Genomic DNA, 12041 nt, shown 5'->3' on the forward strand with positions numbered 1-12041 from the left:
TATTTTGTCAGCATTTTCCCTCTCTACAGATTCTGTGATTCACCTCCAAGAAATTGTCCACCAGGCTGCAGATCCCGAGACCCTCCCTAGATCACCATCGGCAGAGTTCTCTCCTGCTGCTCCTCCTGGTAAGAGCTGGCTCTGATTATTCACTAAAATGTTTCAGTTTAGTCTTGCCTTATTCTGTCCTTCAGAAGTTTTTTTTTTTTTTGCTTCTTTTTTTCATTGCCAGTTATAACATTATTAATTGTTTATCTTGGTTCATTCCAGATTTACATATATCTCAAAAGATTCAACATACAGTCAATTATTGTTATTTGTGGCAGTGTATCTATAAAGTCTCCACACTGAACTAGAAAATCCAGAACTCTTGCTCCTAAGGGAAATATGTACACGTATACACGTATCTCACATAGATGGTCATCTTAAATCCTAAAAACAGCTCATACTAGATGATTCTATTTCCTTTTTTCTACAAAGGAGGTTCAGAAGTGTTAAGTGACTTGCCTGAGGCCACCCCCACTAACAGGTCCCAGAACTGGAGTTCAAATCCCATTCAACTAGCCCCAGCACTGAGCTTCTTGTACTACCCTGTACTGTCCACTACCACCTCCATCTTCTGGTCACTGTTTTTTTTTTGTTTTTCTTTTTTTTGAGATGGAGTCTTGCTCTGGCACAGTTACGGCTCACTGCAACCTCCCCCTCCTGGGTTCAAACAATTCTTCTGCCTCAGCCTCCCGAGTAGCTGGGATTAAAGGCGTGTGCCACCATACCCAGCTAATTTTTGTGTTTTTAGTAGAGATGGGGTTTCACCTTGTTGGCTAACCTGGTCTCAAACCGCAGGTGATCCGCCTCCCTCGGCCTCCCAAAGTGCTGGGATTATAGGTGTGAGCCACCACACCCAGCCAGGTCACTGTTGTATAGAGGCTGAAACAACCGCTGCTGGGAATCTGAGTATTGAGTGTTAGGTGACTCAAAACTTTCACGACCGCACGTGTTTGCAAATGACCACAAAAGCAAGATGAATATTGTTTTTGAGGTTACAAATGTTAACAAGCAGCTTCACAAATATGCAGTCTGGTATTAATGAGGATTGACTGTAGTTAGCCCTCAAGTTCATACTGTCACACACAAAGCACAAGCTCCTTGAAGGCCTCAACCATGTCTTAGTCGCCCTTTTCACCACCCCTCTAGTGCCCTGGTCTCCAGCCCCCACACAATGGCCTACTCCCAAAAGAAGCTCAGCCAAGTGTTTTGTTTTGCCAAATGGTCAAAGGAGCAGGATTCTAAGGTCTCTTCTTCTGGGTGCTACTAAGTGCACCGTGTTTTACAGCTCTCATTTTCTGTGACCAGCCAATGCTGCTCTGCTAAATGAGAAGAAATCTCTTTATGTATCATAAAACAAACTGTGGCATTTTTCTGGCCATACTTTGAGAATTAGTCATGCGTCATGGTAACCAGCCAAGCGCTGAGGGGAGGGCTCAGCCTTGCAAGTATATTAGCAGCTTCATGCATCTGTATAGATGGCAGCCAGAGCTTTGATGGGTGTGTGTGTGTGTGTGTGTGTGTATGTGTGTGTGTGAGTGTATGAGCTTTTTTTTTTTTTTTGGAGACAGGATCTCACTCTATTGCCCAGGCTAGAGTGCAGGGGGTGCCATCAGAGCTCACTGCAGGTCAGTTCCTCCTGCCCCTGCTTCCCAAGTAGCTAGGACTACAGGCACACACCACCATTGCCTGGTTAATTGTTTTATTTTTTATAGAGACAGGATCTTGCTTTGTTGCCTAGGCTGGTCTCAAACTCTTGAACTCAAGTCATCCTCCCACCTTGGCCTCCCAAAGTGCTGGGATTACAGGCATAATCTACACCCAGCCTATATGAGCTTTTTATTATGGAAATTTTGCAAATCCCAAATATCATATCATTTCATTTATAAATATTTCAGTATAAATCTCTGAAAGGTAAGGACTTTCATGAAACAAAACCATAATACCATTATCACATCTAGAAACAAATTAATAATAATTCCTTATTATTCTCAAATATCAAGTCAGTATTCAAATTTCTCCAGCTGTCTCATCAAGGTTTTTTTATAGTTGGTTTTTCTAGACTCAAGATCTAAATAATGTCCATACACGGCTTGGCATTTGGAGAAATATCTCTTAAATCTTTTTTTTTTTTTTTTTTTTTGAGGTGGAGTCTCACTCTGTCGCCCGGGCTGGAGTGCAGTGGCCGGATCTCAGCTCACTGCAAGCTCCGCCTCCCAGATTTACGCCATTCTCCTGCCTCAGCCTCCCGAGTAGCTGGGACTACAGGCGCCTGCCACCTCGCCCGGCTAGTTTTTTTGTATTTTTAGTAGAGACGAGGTTTCACCGTGTTAGCCAGGATGGTCTCGATCTCCTGACCTCGTGATCCACCCGTCTCGGCCTCCCAAAGTGCTGGGATTACAGGCTTGAGCCACCGCGCCCGGCCCAAATCTTTTTTTAATTTTTATTTTTTAAGAGAGTCTCCCTCTGTCATCCAGGCCAGAGTGCAGTAGTCTGATCATGACTCACTGTAATCTTGAACTCCTGGACTCAAGCAATCCTCTCACCTCAGCCTCCCTAGTAGCTGGGACTACAGGCACACACCACCATGTCTGGCTAACTTTTGTAATTTTTTCTTTTGTATAGATAGAGTCTGGCTATGTCACCCAGGCTGGTTTTGAACTCCTGGCCTCAAGTGATTCTCCTGCCTCAGCCTCCCAAAGTGCTGGGATTACTGGCATGAGCCACCGCACTGGCCTCTTAAAGCGCCTTTAATTAATAGGTTCCCTGTCTCTTTTCTTGTTTATCCCCCCTACCTCTTTTTCATTTGTGGAGACTAGTCATTTGTCCCCCGGAGCTTCCCACATGTTGGATTTTGCTGACTGCCTTCCTGTGGCAATCTGCCTCTTCATCCCCAGAATTTGCAGGACACTAGTAATTAGATCTAGAAGCTGGACTTGATTCAGGCTTGTTATTTTTTCATAAGTATACTTGATAGCAGGTGGTGTACACGTCCATCAGGAGACACACAATGTTCAGTTGTCTCTCTTTTATGACACAAACAGCAACTGATGATCATTAACTGGATCTATTATTTCAATAAGGGTTTGTAAAATGGTGAGATTCTATCATTGCCTCTTCATCTGTATGCTGGCATCTTGATTACCTTTTACTCTGACCTCTGGCTCTGCCTCCCAGGTATCTCCAGTGTACATTCGCCTAGCCTAAGGGAAAGGAGTTTTCCACCAACCCAGCCCCCACAGGAATTTGTGCCCCCAGCGACACCCCCTGCCAGGCACCAGTGGGTACCAGATGAGACTGAAAGTATCTGCATGGTCTGCTGCAGGGAACACTTCACCATGGTAAGCAGCATCGGTCTCCACTGTCACCCTCAGGAGAAGGTAAAGGAGAGTTCTAGTTCATGAGCCTGAGTTTACAGTCAACGCCTGTCCCCAAGAGAATATTGGTATTTTCAGAACTGCCAAATCTAAGACTTTGGGTTTACTTTTGACCTGATCAGAATGTATTTTCTGGATTCAGACAGGTAGTAGACACCCTCAAATAGCAGTGAATTCTAAAATCTTTGCCATTGTCATGAGATAATAAAAAAGAGGCAAGAGGAGTCACCAGGTGTCAGTGGATCTTGTTTCCGGCTCCATGTCTTTAACAGTAAGACCGGTGACCTAGCAGTGGTTATATGCACTGACTCCAGAGACAGAGGACCTGGGTTCTAATCCTGGCTCTGCCTCTTAATGACAGTGTGACTATACACTATTTTGGCCTCATGTGCCCACTTGTAAACTAAGGATGATACATTCTTAGGCTCATAGAGCTGTTAGGATTAAATATGATAATACATGTCACCATACTTAACAGAGTACCTGCCCAGTATGCCACATCAGCTCAATGCTGATGAAAACAAGTTGATGTAATTGCCCTGTGTCTGTTTCCTCCTCATCTATAAAAGAGGTGTAACATTTCTATATTTCTATTAGAATGAAATGAAGCAGTACTTTCAAGTCACTTTGATGCCCATCCACTGTAGACTGGATAAAGAAAAGTGGTACATATACACCATGGAATACTATGTAGCCATAAAAAAGAACAAGATCATGTCTTTTGCAGGAACATGGATGGAACCAGAGGTCATTATCCTTAGCAAACTAACATAGGAACGGAAAACCAAATACCACGTGTTCTCAGTCATAAGTGGGAGTTAAATACTGAGAACACATGGACAGAAAAAGGGGAACAACAGACACGGGGGCTACTTGAGAGAGAGGAGAGTGGAAGGAGGAAGAGGCTCAGGGAAGAAAAACCGCTACGTACCATGTTTAGTACCCAGGTGACAAAATAAGCTGTACACTAAACCCCTGAGTTACAAATTTACCCATACAATAAACCTGCACATGTACCCCTGAACCTAAAATAAAAATTAAGATTTAAAAATATATATATATAAGGAAAGCAAAGTCAGATATTTTCCTTATTTAAACTTACAAATCTTCAAGAGGACAATTGGTTGTGACTTTTGAGACATATGACAAGCCACTGAAAGGAGTTTTGCATGACAAGCTGCTCTCTAGCTTTAAGACCACCATATAGAAGGTTTACTTACATACAGGGTAGATTATAGAAAGAGTTTCTAATCATGACAACAGTGGGCCTTTATTGACTGCCTACTCTATATGTTCCAGGCATGATACTAAGTGCTTTGCTTAAGTTATCGCTCTTAAATTTTACAATACCCTGATGAACTTGATAATATTAATACTGTATTACACATACCAGAATATGGATGTATAGAGAAGGTATGTAATTTGGAAAAGACTGATGAGAAATTCTGAATTGACTGATACAAATTAAGAATTTTTGTATAAAATTAAATTATACCTAAGTGTTTGTATTTTTAAAGTCTTTTTTTTTCTTTTTCTTTTTCTTTTTTTTTTTTTTTGAGACAGAGTCTTGCTCTGTCACCCAGAGGAGTGCAGTGGTGCGATCTCTGCTTGCTGTAACCTCTGCCTCCTGGATTCAAGCAATTCTCCTGCCTCAGCCTCCTGAGTAGCTGGGAGTACAGTCTCCTGCCGCCACATCTGGCTAATTTTTTTTTTTTTTTTTTTTTTGAGACGGAGTCTTGCTCTTTCGCCCGGGCTGGAGTGCAGTGGCCGGATCTCAGCTCACTGCAAGCTCCGCCTCCCGGGTTTTACGCCATTCTCCTGCCTCAGCCTCTGGAGTAGCTGGGACTACAGGCGCCCGCCACCTCGCCCGGCTAGTTTTTTGTATTTTTAGTAGAGACGGGGTTTCACCGTGTTAGCCAGGATGGTCTCGATCTCCTGACCTCGTGATCCGCCCGTCTCGGCCTCCCAAAGTGCTGGGATTACAGGCTTGAGCCACCGCGCCCGGCCTAATTTTTGTATTTTTAGTAGCAATGGGGTTTCGTCATGTCGGCAAGGCTGGTTTGGAACTCCTGACCTCAGGTGATCCGCTCACCTCTGCCTCCCAAAGTGCTGGAATTACAGGCATGAACCACCACGCCCAGCCTAAAAGTCTTGCTTCATGTTTATCATGTGTTACAAATGGCACCTGCTAAAGTAACCTTGGGGAAAACAAATAAATAAAGGCATTTTGAAAAGGGATACTTTTTAATCATTGACATCAATACCGTGTAGAAATGTGATCTGCACTGGCTCAGAAAGTGACTTCTTCCCCACTACTTTTTCCTGTTTCTTCACATGTTGCCTCCATACACAAGTAGAACTTGTCAGGAGCTATTGCAAAACTCCATAACTTGGCACCTTTGCCCATCAGCTGACAGATATTTTTAAATGTTCAATTTTTGAGGGCAAGGACTGGTGTGTCCTTTTTCAATAGAGACCCAAGCACTTGGTGTTCTTAATAAGTAAGCCACTGGCAGCTAATACCACGTGTAGATGGATTGATGACAATCTCCCCTTCTCTCCTCCCTCTGTCTTCTCTTCCTGATGGCATTCCTCAGTTTAACAGGCGTCATCATTGTCGCCGCTGTGGCCGGCTAGTATGCAGCTCCTGCTCCACTAAGAAAATGGTGGTGGAAGGCTGCAGAGAGAACCCTGCTCGTGTGTGTGATCAGTGCTATAGTTACTGCAACAAAGAGTGAGTGTCCTACAACAGGGCTGTTGCTATTATTAACTGCTGCACCTTCCCCCAGGTCCCTATACTTCTAGGAGTCTCATTATGGAGATCATTTCAAATCCAGAAATGTTTAACATCCACACTGAAATGCCATTAATTCTATACTGAAGTGTTTGTACACTGACCTTGGTCAGAGAAACTACTAAGAGAGAAAGTAGGGTGAGAGGAAGCGGTGTTCAAGGCTCTTACATGATGTTCTCTCTGAAATCAGAACATTGGTTCCTTAGCCCTTCCCCAGACAGAGGCCATTGAGCTTAGTTCATGAGCTCACCTGTTTTCCAGCCTCTCTTGCTTCAGCTGGTCTCAGCTGGACTCAAATGGACACGTTCACACCTGCTGAGTGGTTGGGCATCGCTTGCATCAACTCTGATCTAGGTAGTCATTCTTGCTTGTAATCCGTAATTAGAAGAGCCTCCGTACTTGCCTACACAGAATTCACCTGGTAACAAATTTAAGAACCTGCTCGTACCTCCAGTGAGACAGATCAAGACTTTGTTGGCTCAGGGTTGCTCAATTGTTTCCACTACTTCTAGTAGCAAAGGAGCATGAACCGAAGACTCCTAGAGCATCTAGGAATATGGGCCAAAACAACCATCCAAAACAAGTTACTTTGAATTATGCATGTTTTATTTACAAACTTAAATAGATTTTATGTTCTCCTTCATAGCATTATTGTGTTTGTCCTGATATGAACATTATTGGTCATTATTTAGCATAATGATTACTGATCTCATAGGAAGGAGGACATACCATATTTATTCTACACTTTCTGTGACCCTAGCATACCACTGCCTCCCTCCCTCAGGGAGGAATTACCCACACACCATACTGCTGAGATTTGAAATGGGCAGTTAGTATTGATGGGGGGGACTCTTTCATTCAACAATTCTACCCTCAAAGAGCCCTCCATTGTCCCAGGGAGACACTGTGAGTTGATGCATCTACTAAGCTCAAAACAAAGAAGTGACTCAGGCATTCATTTAATAATTTTTCTTTATCTCTTTTCAGTGTACCAGGGGAGCCTTCAGGAAAACCAGAAGGTAAGGCCAAATCCCATTCTCTGTGACTCTTCATTTGTGTACTTAAATTGACTCTATCTTCAGCATGTCAGCTGCGACTGATATACTTGTCCAGCTAATGCACTCCATCCAACTTATTTGCCAAAGCAAATTCTTGGCATTTCTATCAGCCTGTTTCCTCTGAAGCTCATCATATTAACCTATTATACTGGCCCATTAGCTTCTAGCATTGAGAAGGCCAGCAACCAAATAATTTGGTTCTTAACTTTTAGTATGTGATTTTATTTTAGTTTTTCTTAAGTTTCCCTTTACCATCCTACCTCCCCATGATCCCTCCTTACCCCTAGGTAATCCCTGTTAACAGTTTGGCCTGTATCTGTCCACAACAGGTTAGTTTTTAGAGTATCCAGTGGCTCAGCCATTTATTTGAGAAACACACCCCTTTTAAGGTTTCTTGTGTGAAGCAAGAAGGTTATGTGACAAATGCTGTAACACTCACGCCAGGTCTATGCCTGGGGAAGACAGTTTGAGGTGCTTAGTAGGGTGTCCTAAAGCAAACAAAAGGAACTAAGGAGAGAGAAAGGGCCCTGAGATAGCAGGCAAGTGCCTACCTGCAACTCATGCCAGCTCACAGGACTGGGTTAGACTGAACTGCCAGCCAGTGAATGACACGTGAATGGTATTTCTCTTCTCAGCTCTAGACAGCTCCAAGAGTGAAAGCCCTCCATACTCGTTTGTGGTGAGAGTCCCCAGAGCAGATGAGGTAGAATGGATTTTGGATCTCAAAGAGGAGGAAAATGAGCTGGTGCGGACTGAATTTTACTATGAGCAGGTAATAGCAATAAAATGCAATGGTCACTTAAGTTTCTTTATGATGTGTAGTAGTATGACGAGAAATACAGAGGCAGGTGAACACACCTGGCCTTTACTTGTTTATAGTGCAATAATATGGGAGCTAAACTAGTAAATCCATTAACGCAGAAAATAATGAACATCTTGGGAATTGCACAAGGGGAGACCAGGAAAGGCTTCGTGGAAGAGGTAGCATTTAAGATGAGCTTTGGAAGAATGGTAGGAGTGTGACAAGCAGAAAGCTGGGGGTCGTGAGGAAAGTGGGGATGGGGAAGGACAAAGAATACAAAATTAAAACATCTGAGCAAAGACACCATGCCCAAAATTGCAGGGCACGATTGGAGAAGTGGAAGTTGTTTAATTTGAAGGGAACATAGAATGAATAGGGTTAATAGAGAGCTCATAAAAGGTAGGCTTGAAAAGGATTATTTAGGCCGGGCGCGGTAGCTCAAGCCTGTAATCCCAGCACTTTGGGAGGCCGAGACTGGCGGATCATGAGGTCAGGAGATCGAGACCATCCTGGCTAATACGGTGAAACCCTGTCTCTACTTAAAAATACAAAAAACTAGCCGGGCGACGAGGCGGGCGCCTGTAGTCCCAGCTACTCGGGAGGCTGAGGCAGGAGAATGGCGTAAACCCGGGAGGCGGAGCTTGCAGTGAGCTGAGATCCGGCCACTGCACTCCAGCCTGGGTGGCAGAGCAAGACTCTGTCTCAAAAAAAAAAAAAAAAAAAAGAAAAAAAAAAGAAAAGGATTATTTATATATAGGGCTTGCAGAATGCAGTAAGGACTGTCTACTTGATAGGTATCAGGGACCTACGAAAGGTTTCCGAGTGTGCTGTGGGAATACTCATTTGGCAGCAGTGTGTCCATGGCTTAAAGTAGCAACTCCTCTAGGTGGTCAGACAAGTGAGCTGACCGTTGTTGTCCAAGTCAGCAATAAGGACTTGCACTAGTGGACCCGAAAAAGGAGGGGACCTATGGACATTGTCAAGAAGTAGGTAACAAGGCCAGGCACAGTGGTGCCCACCTGTAATCCCAGCACTTTGAGAGTCTGGTGAGAGGTGGGTGGATTGCTTGAGCTCAGGAGTTGCTGACCAGCCTGGGCAACATGGTGAAATCCCTATCGCTACAAAAAAAAGAAAAATACAAAAATTAGCTGGGCATGGTGGCGCACAATTGTGGTCCCCACTACTTGGGAGGCTTAGGTGGGAGGATTGCTTGAGCCTGGGAGGCAGAGGTTGCAGTGAGCTGAGATTGCACCACTGCACTCTAGCCTGGGCAACAGAGTGAGACCCTGTTTCAAGAAAACAAAATAAAGAAGTAGGTAACAGGTGGACACAGTGCCCTTCTTCCCAGTAAAATGACAAAACCTAAAAGCCAGAGCTTTGGCAGTGCTACTTAGAACATCTGAAATTTGTTTAGTTCCACTTCTGTTTTCTTGTGGAATTTGGTTCCTTCTTCCAGGGTCTTTCAGCCTTTTGAAAGGGGAAGGATAATTTCTGCCACCCAGCTGCCTTTGGAGAATGCTCTGGCCCCTGGACTCACTGTGTGTTCTCCCTTCTTCCACCCCGGCCAGGCCCCCAGTGCCTCCTTGTGCATTGCCATCCTGAATCTGCATCGGGACAGCATTGCCTGTGGTCACCAGCTGATTGAGCACTGCTGCAGGCTCTCCAAGGGCCTCACCAACCCGGAGGTGGATGCTGGGCTGCTCATGGACATCATGAAGCAGCTGCTGTTCAGTGCCAAGATGATGTTCGTCAAAGCCGGCCAGAGCCAAGACTTGGCTCTTTGTGACAGGTAGAGGGCAATGAGTCTCTATTCTTGTACGTAGGAGCAGTTTCTAGCCAGCTGCTTTTTCTGACCTCACTATGATTTTTTTATCTCATCATGCTCTCTGACAAGACATGCTGAAAGATTTTTCATCTCTGTAATGTCGACGAAATGGTGTTGCCAGATCACAAGTGTTCTTCCCCATACTACCTGACATCCTTTTCTTTTTCAGAGCAGATCCTCAAAGCAGAATTACTCTACCTACACCCAGTCAGAAAGAAAGTAAAGACTTTCATTGGTTAATTTGTCATTAAAGTTAATGTAGGGAAGCACCTTTAGTCTCTGTGGGACTTTCAGGGGTTTAAAGAAAATGTGTCCTCCTTGAACGTCCAGTGATTAGCCTTGAACAAAACTCTACTCCAGTCCTGACCAGATTCAAACTGTGACTTCAGTGAGTTCTGGATAATAGATTTTTAAAAACACTCTGGGAATTGATCTATTCCTGTGTCACAGGTAGGAACCTGGGTCATAAAGTAGAAGTGTATATGGAAAAGGTATGATTAGACCTCCCTCCGGTTCCTGTACAACCTGCTTTGACTCCATCCATTAACCTGACAATGAAAACTCCTGATTCCCTGCTTATCCACTCAGATGTGTGACTCATATTGTGTGTTCCCAGCACTCAGTCCTAACCAGATTTGGGAGAAGGGAGCATAATTTCTTTGCAGTATCATTGCCTCCCACAGACATTTGCTCGGAATACTTGTCTACAAACTCAGCAGCCCGCATAGAGCATGGCAAATCCCAGCTTCACGACTTCCTAGCTCTGTTAACCCCTCTAGGCCTCAGTCTCCTCCTCTATAAAATGAGGTGGTAATACTGATCTCATGGGGCTGTTACAAGGGTAAGATGACATCATCCATGTAGATGGTGAAGAACTAAGCCTGGTATATACTGTGTATCCCGAAAATGTTAGTAATTTGTATTATTTTTAGTAACAAAAACTAGAAGGTCGAGAAAAGCAGGAGGAGGTGAAACAGAAAGTAGAAGGAAGTGAAAAGGAACTAATCTGATTCCTTTATATCAAGAGGCAATAGATTCTACATCATTTTTCAAGTTGATAAATGAAGAAAAGATATGTATTAAATTTTTGAAATAACCATGAAAAGAATCAAAAATCTACCTAATTATGAGAAAAGTATAGGAGGAAAAAAACAGAAACCTTTCCACATACCAAAAGGTGGAAAACAAAGGAAACATGAAAAACACTTAAGGCAAAAATAAAAATATATTCAAATATATCTCAAATATATTTGAAATATTCAAAAATACCTCAGTAAGGTAAATGAAAAAAGAAAAAGATACTTAGACTGGGGGAAAACAAACTTCACATCAAGTCTTGTATTTCCTTTAAAATGTAATATAGATAGAGGAAATATCCATTTTTAGGCTGAGGGCAGCAGAAAGTAAGAAGTCCTCACTTTAATCGGATTCTCACTCACCCCAACGTGTCATGCGCTTCTTTGACAGTTTACAGCAATGGTTTCTATTTAAACAGCCTTTTCTCTGACCCTGCATTCAGACATGCCCACTCTAAGAATCTTTCCCTTTGTGCCAGTTTGCTGATGGGAGTGAATTCATTCCTCATATGTGTTGCCTTGCAAATCAGTTACAAACTCTTGGTTTTCAGAGTATTTTTCTAATGTTTTTAACTCATACCCCCTTCTGATAGACAAACAAATAAATAAATATAGGTTTAAAAACAAAACTCAGCTGGGTGCAGTGGCTCTTGTCTGTAATTCCAGCTACTCAAGAGGCTGAGGGAAGAGGATCCCGAGGCCAGGAGTTCAAGACCAGCCTGGGCAATGTAGTGAGACCTAGTCTCTAAAAACATAAAAATAAACTCACTACCTACTTCAAATGTTTTCATTTCCCAAATATGCAAAAATATTATGAGTACCGATGCTTTTATACACTATGCTTTTCTCTCCCCTATCTCTACATTGCTAAGAATCACCGATGTACAGAATCCCTTTCTAGGTAATTGGTGGATAACTCAGGATCCACAGAGGTTTTTGCTGCAGTTATGAGACAGATTCAGGAACCTTGAGTGTAGGCTTGTCTCAGCAGTACTAGACAGTATAATCCAACCCTGTGGGCTTTCTGTCCTTATAAGGTTTTTACAAGCATTAGGTGAGACCAC

The 12041-nt window shown here is 43.3% G+C and overlaps 1 protein-coding gene across 6 annotated transcripts in view; it reads left to right on the forward strand.

Moving 5' to 3' along the window:
- ZFYVE26 (zinc finger FYVE-type containing 26) overlaps positions 1-12041 on the forward strand; it is a 74407-nt gene that overhangs the window by 46294 nt on the left and 16072 nt on the right. For 4 of the 6 annotated variants that reach the window (XM_033187639.1, XM_033187640.1, XM_033187643.1 and 1 more), the window contains 6 exons: positions 12-128; positions 3223-3386; positions 6020-6156; positions 7204-7235; positions 7910-8046; positions 9645-9865. In XM_033187639.1, the coding sequence (XP_033043530.1) occupies positions 12-128; positions 3223-3386; positions 6020-6156; positions 7204-7235; positions 7910-8046; positions 9645-9865 (808 nt within the window). The remainder of the gene's footprint in view (positions 1-11; positions 129-3222; positions 3387-6019; positions 6157-7203; positions 7236-7909; positions 8047-9644; positions 9866-12041) is intronic. The other 2 variants (XM_033187641.1, XM_033187642.1) reach the window with 1 other exon arrangement.

The sequence above is a fragment of the Trachypithecus francoisi genome, unplaced genomic scaffold (genome assembly GCF_009764315.1).
Source record: "Trachypithecus francoisi isolate TF-2019V2 unplaced genomic scaffold, Tfra_2.0 Lachesis_group3, whole genome shotgun sequence".
Classification (NCBI taxonomy): Eukaryota; Metazoa; Chordata; class Mammalia; order Primates; family Cercopithecidae; genus Trachypithecus; species Trachypithecus francoisi.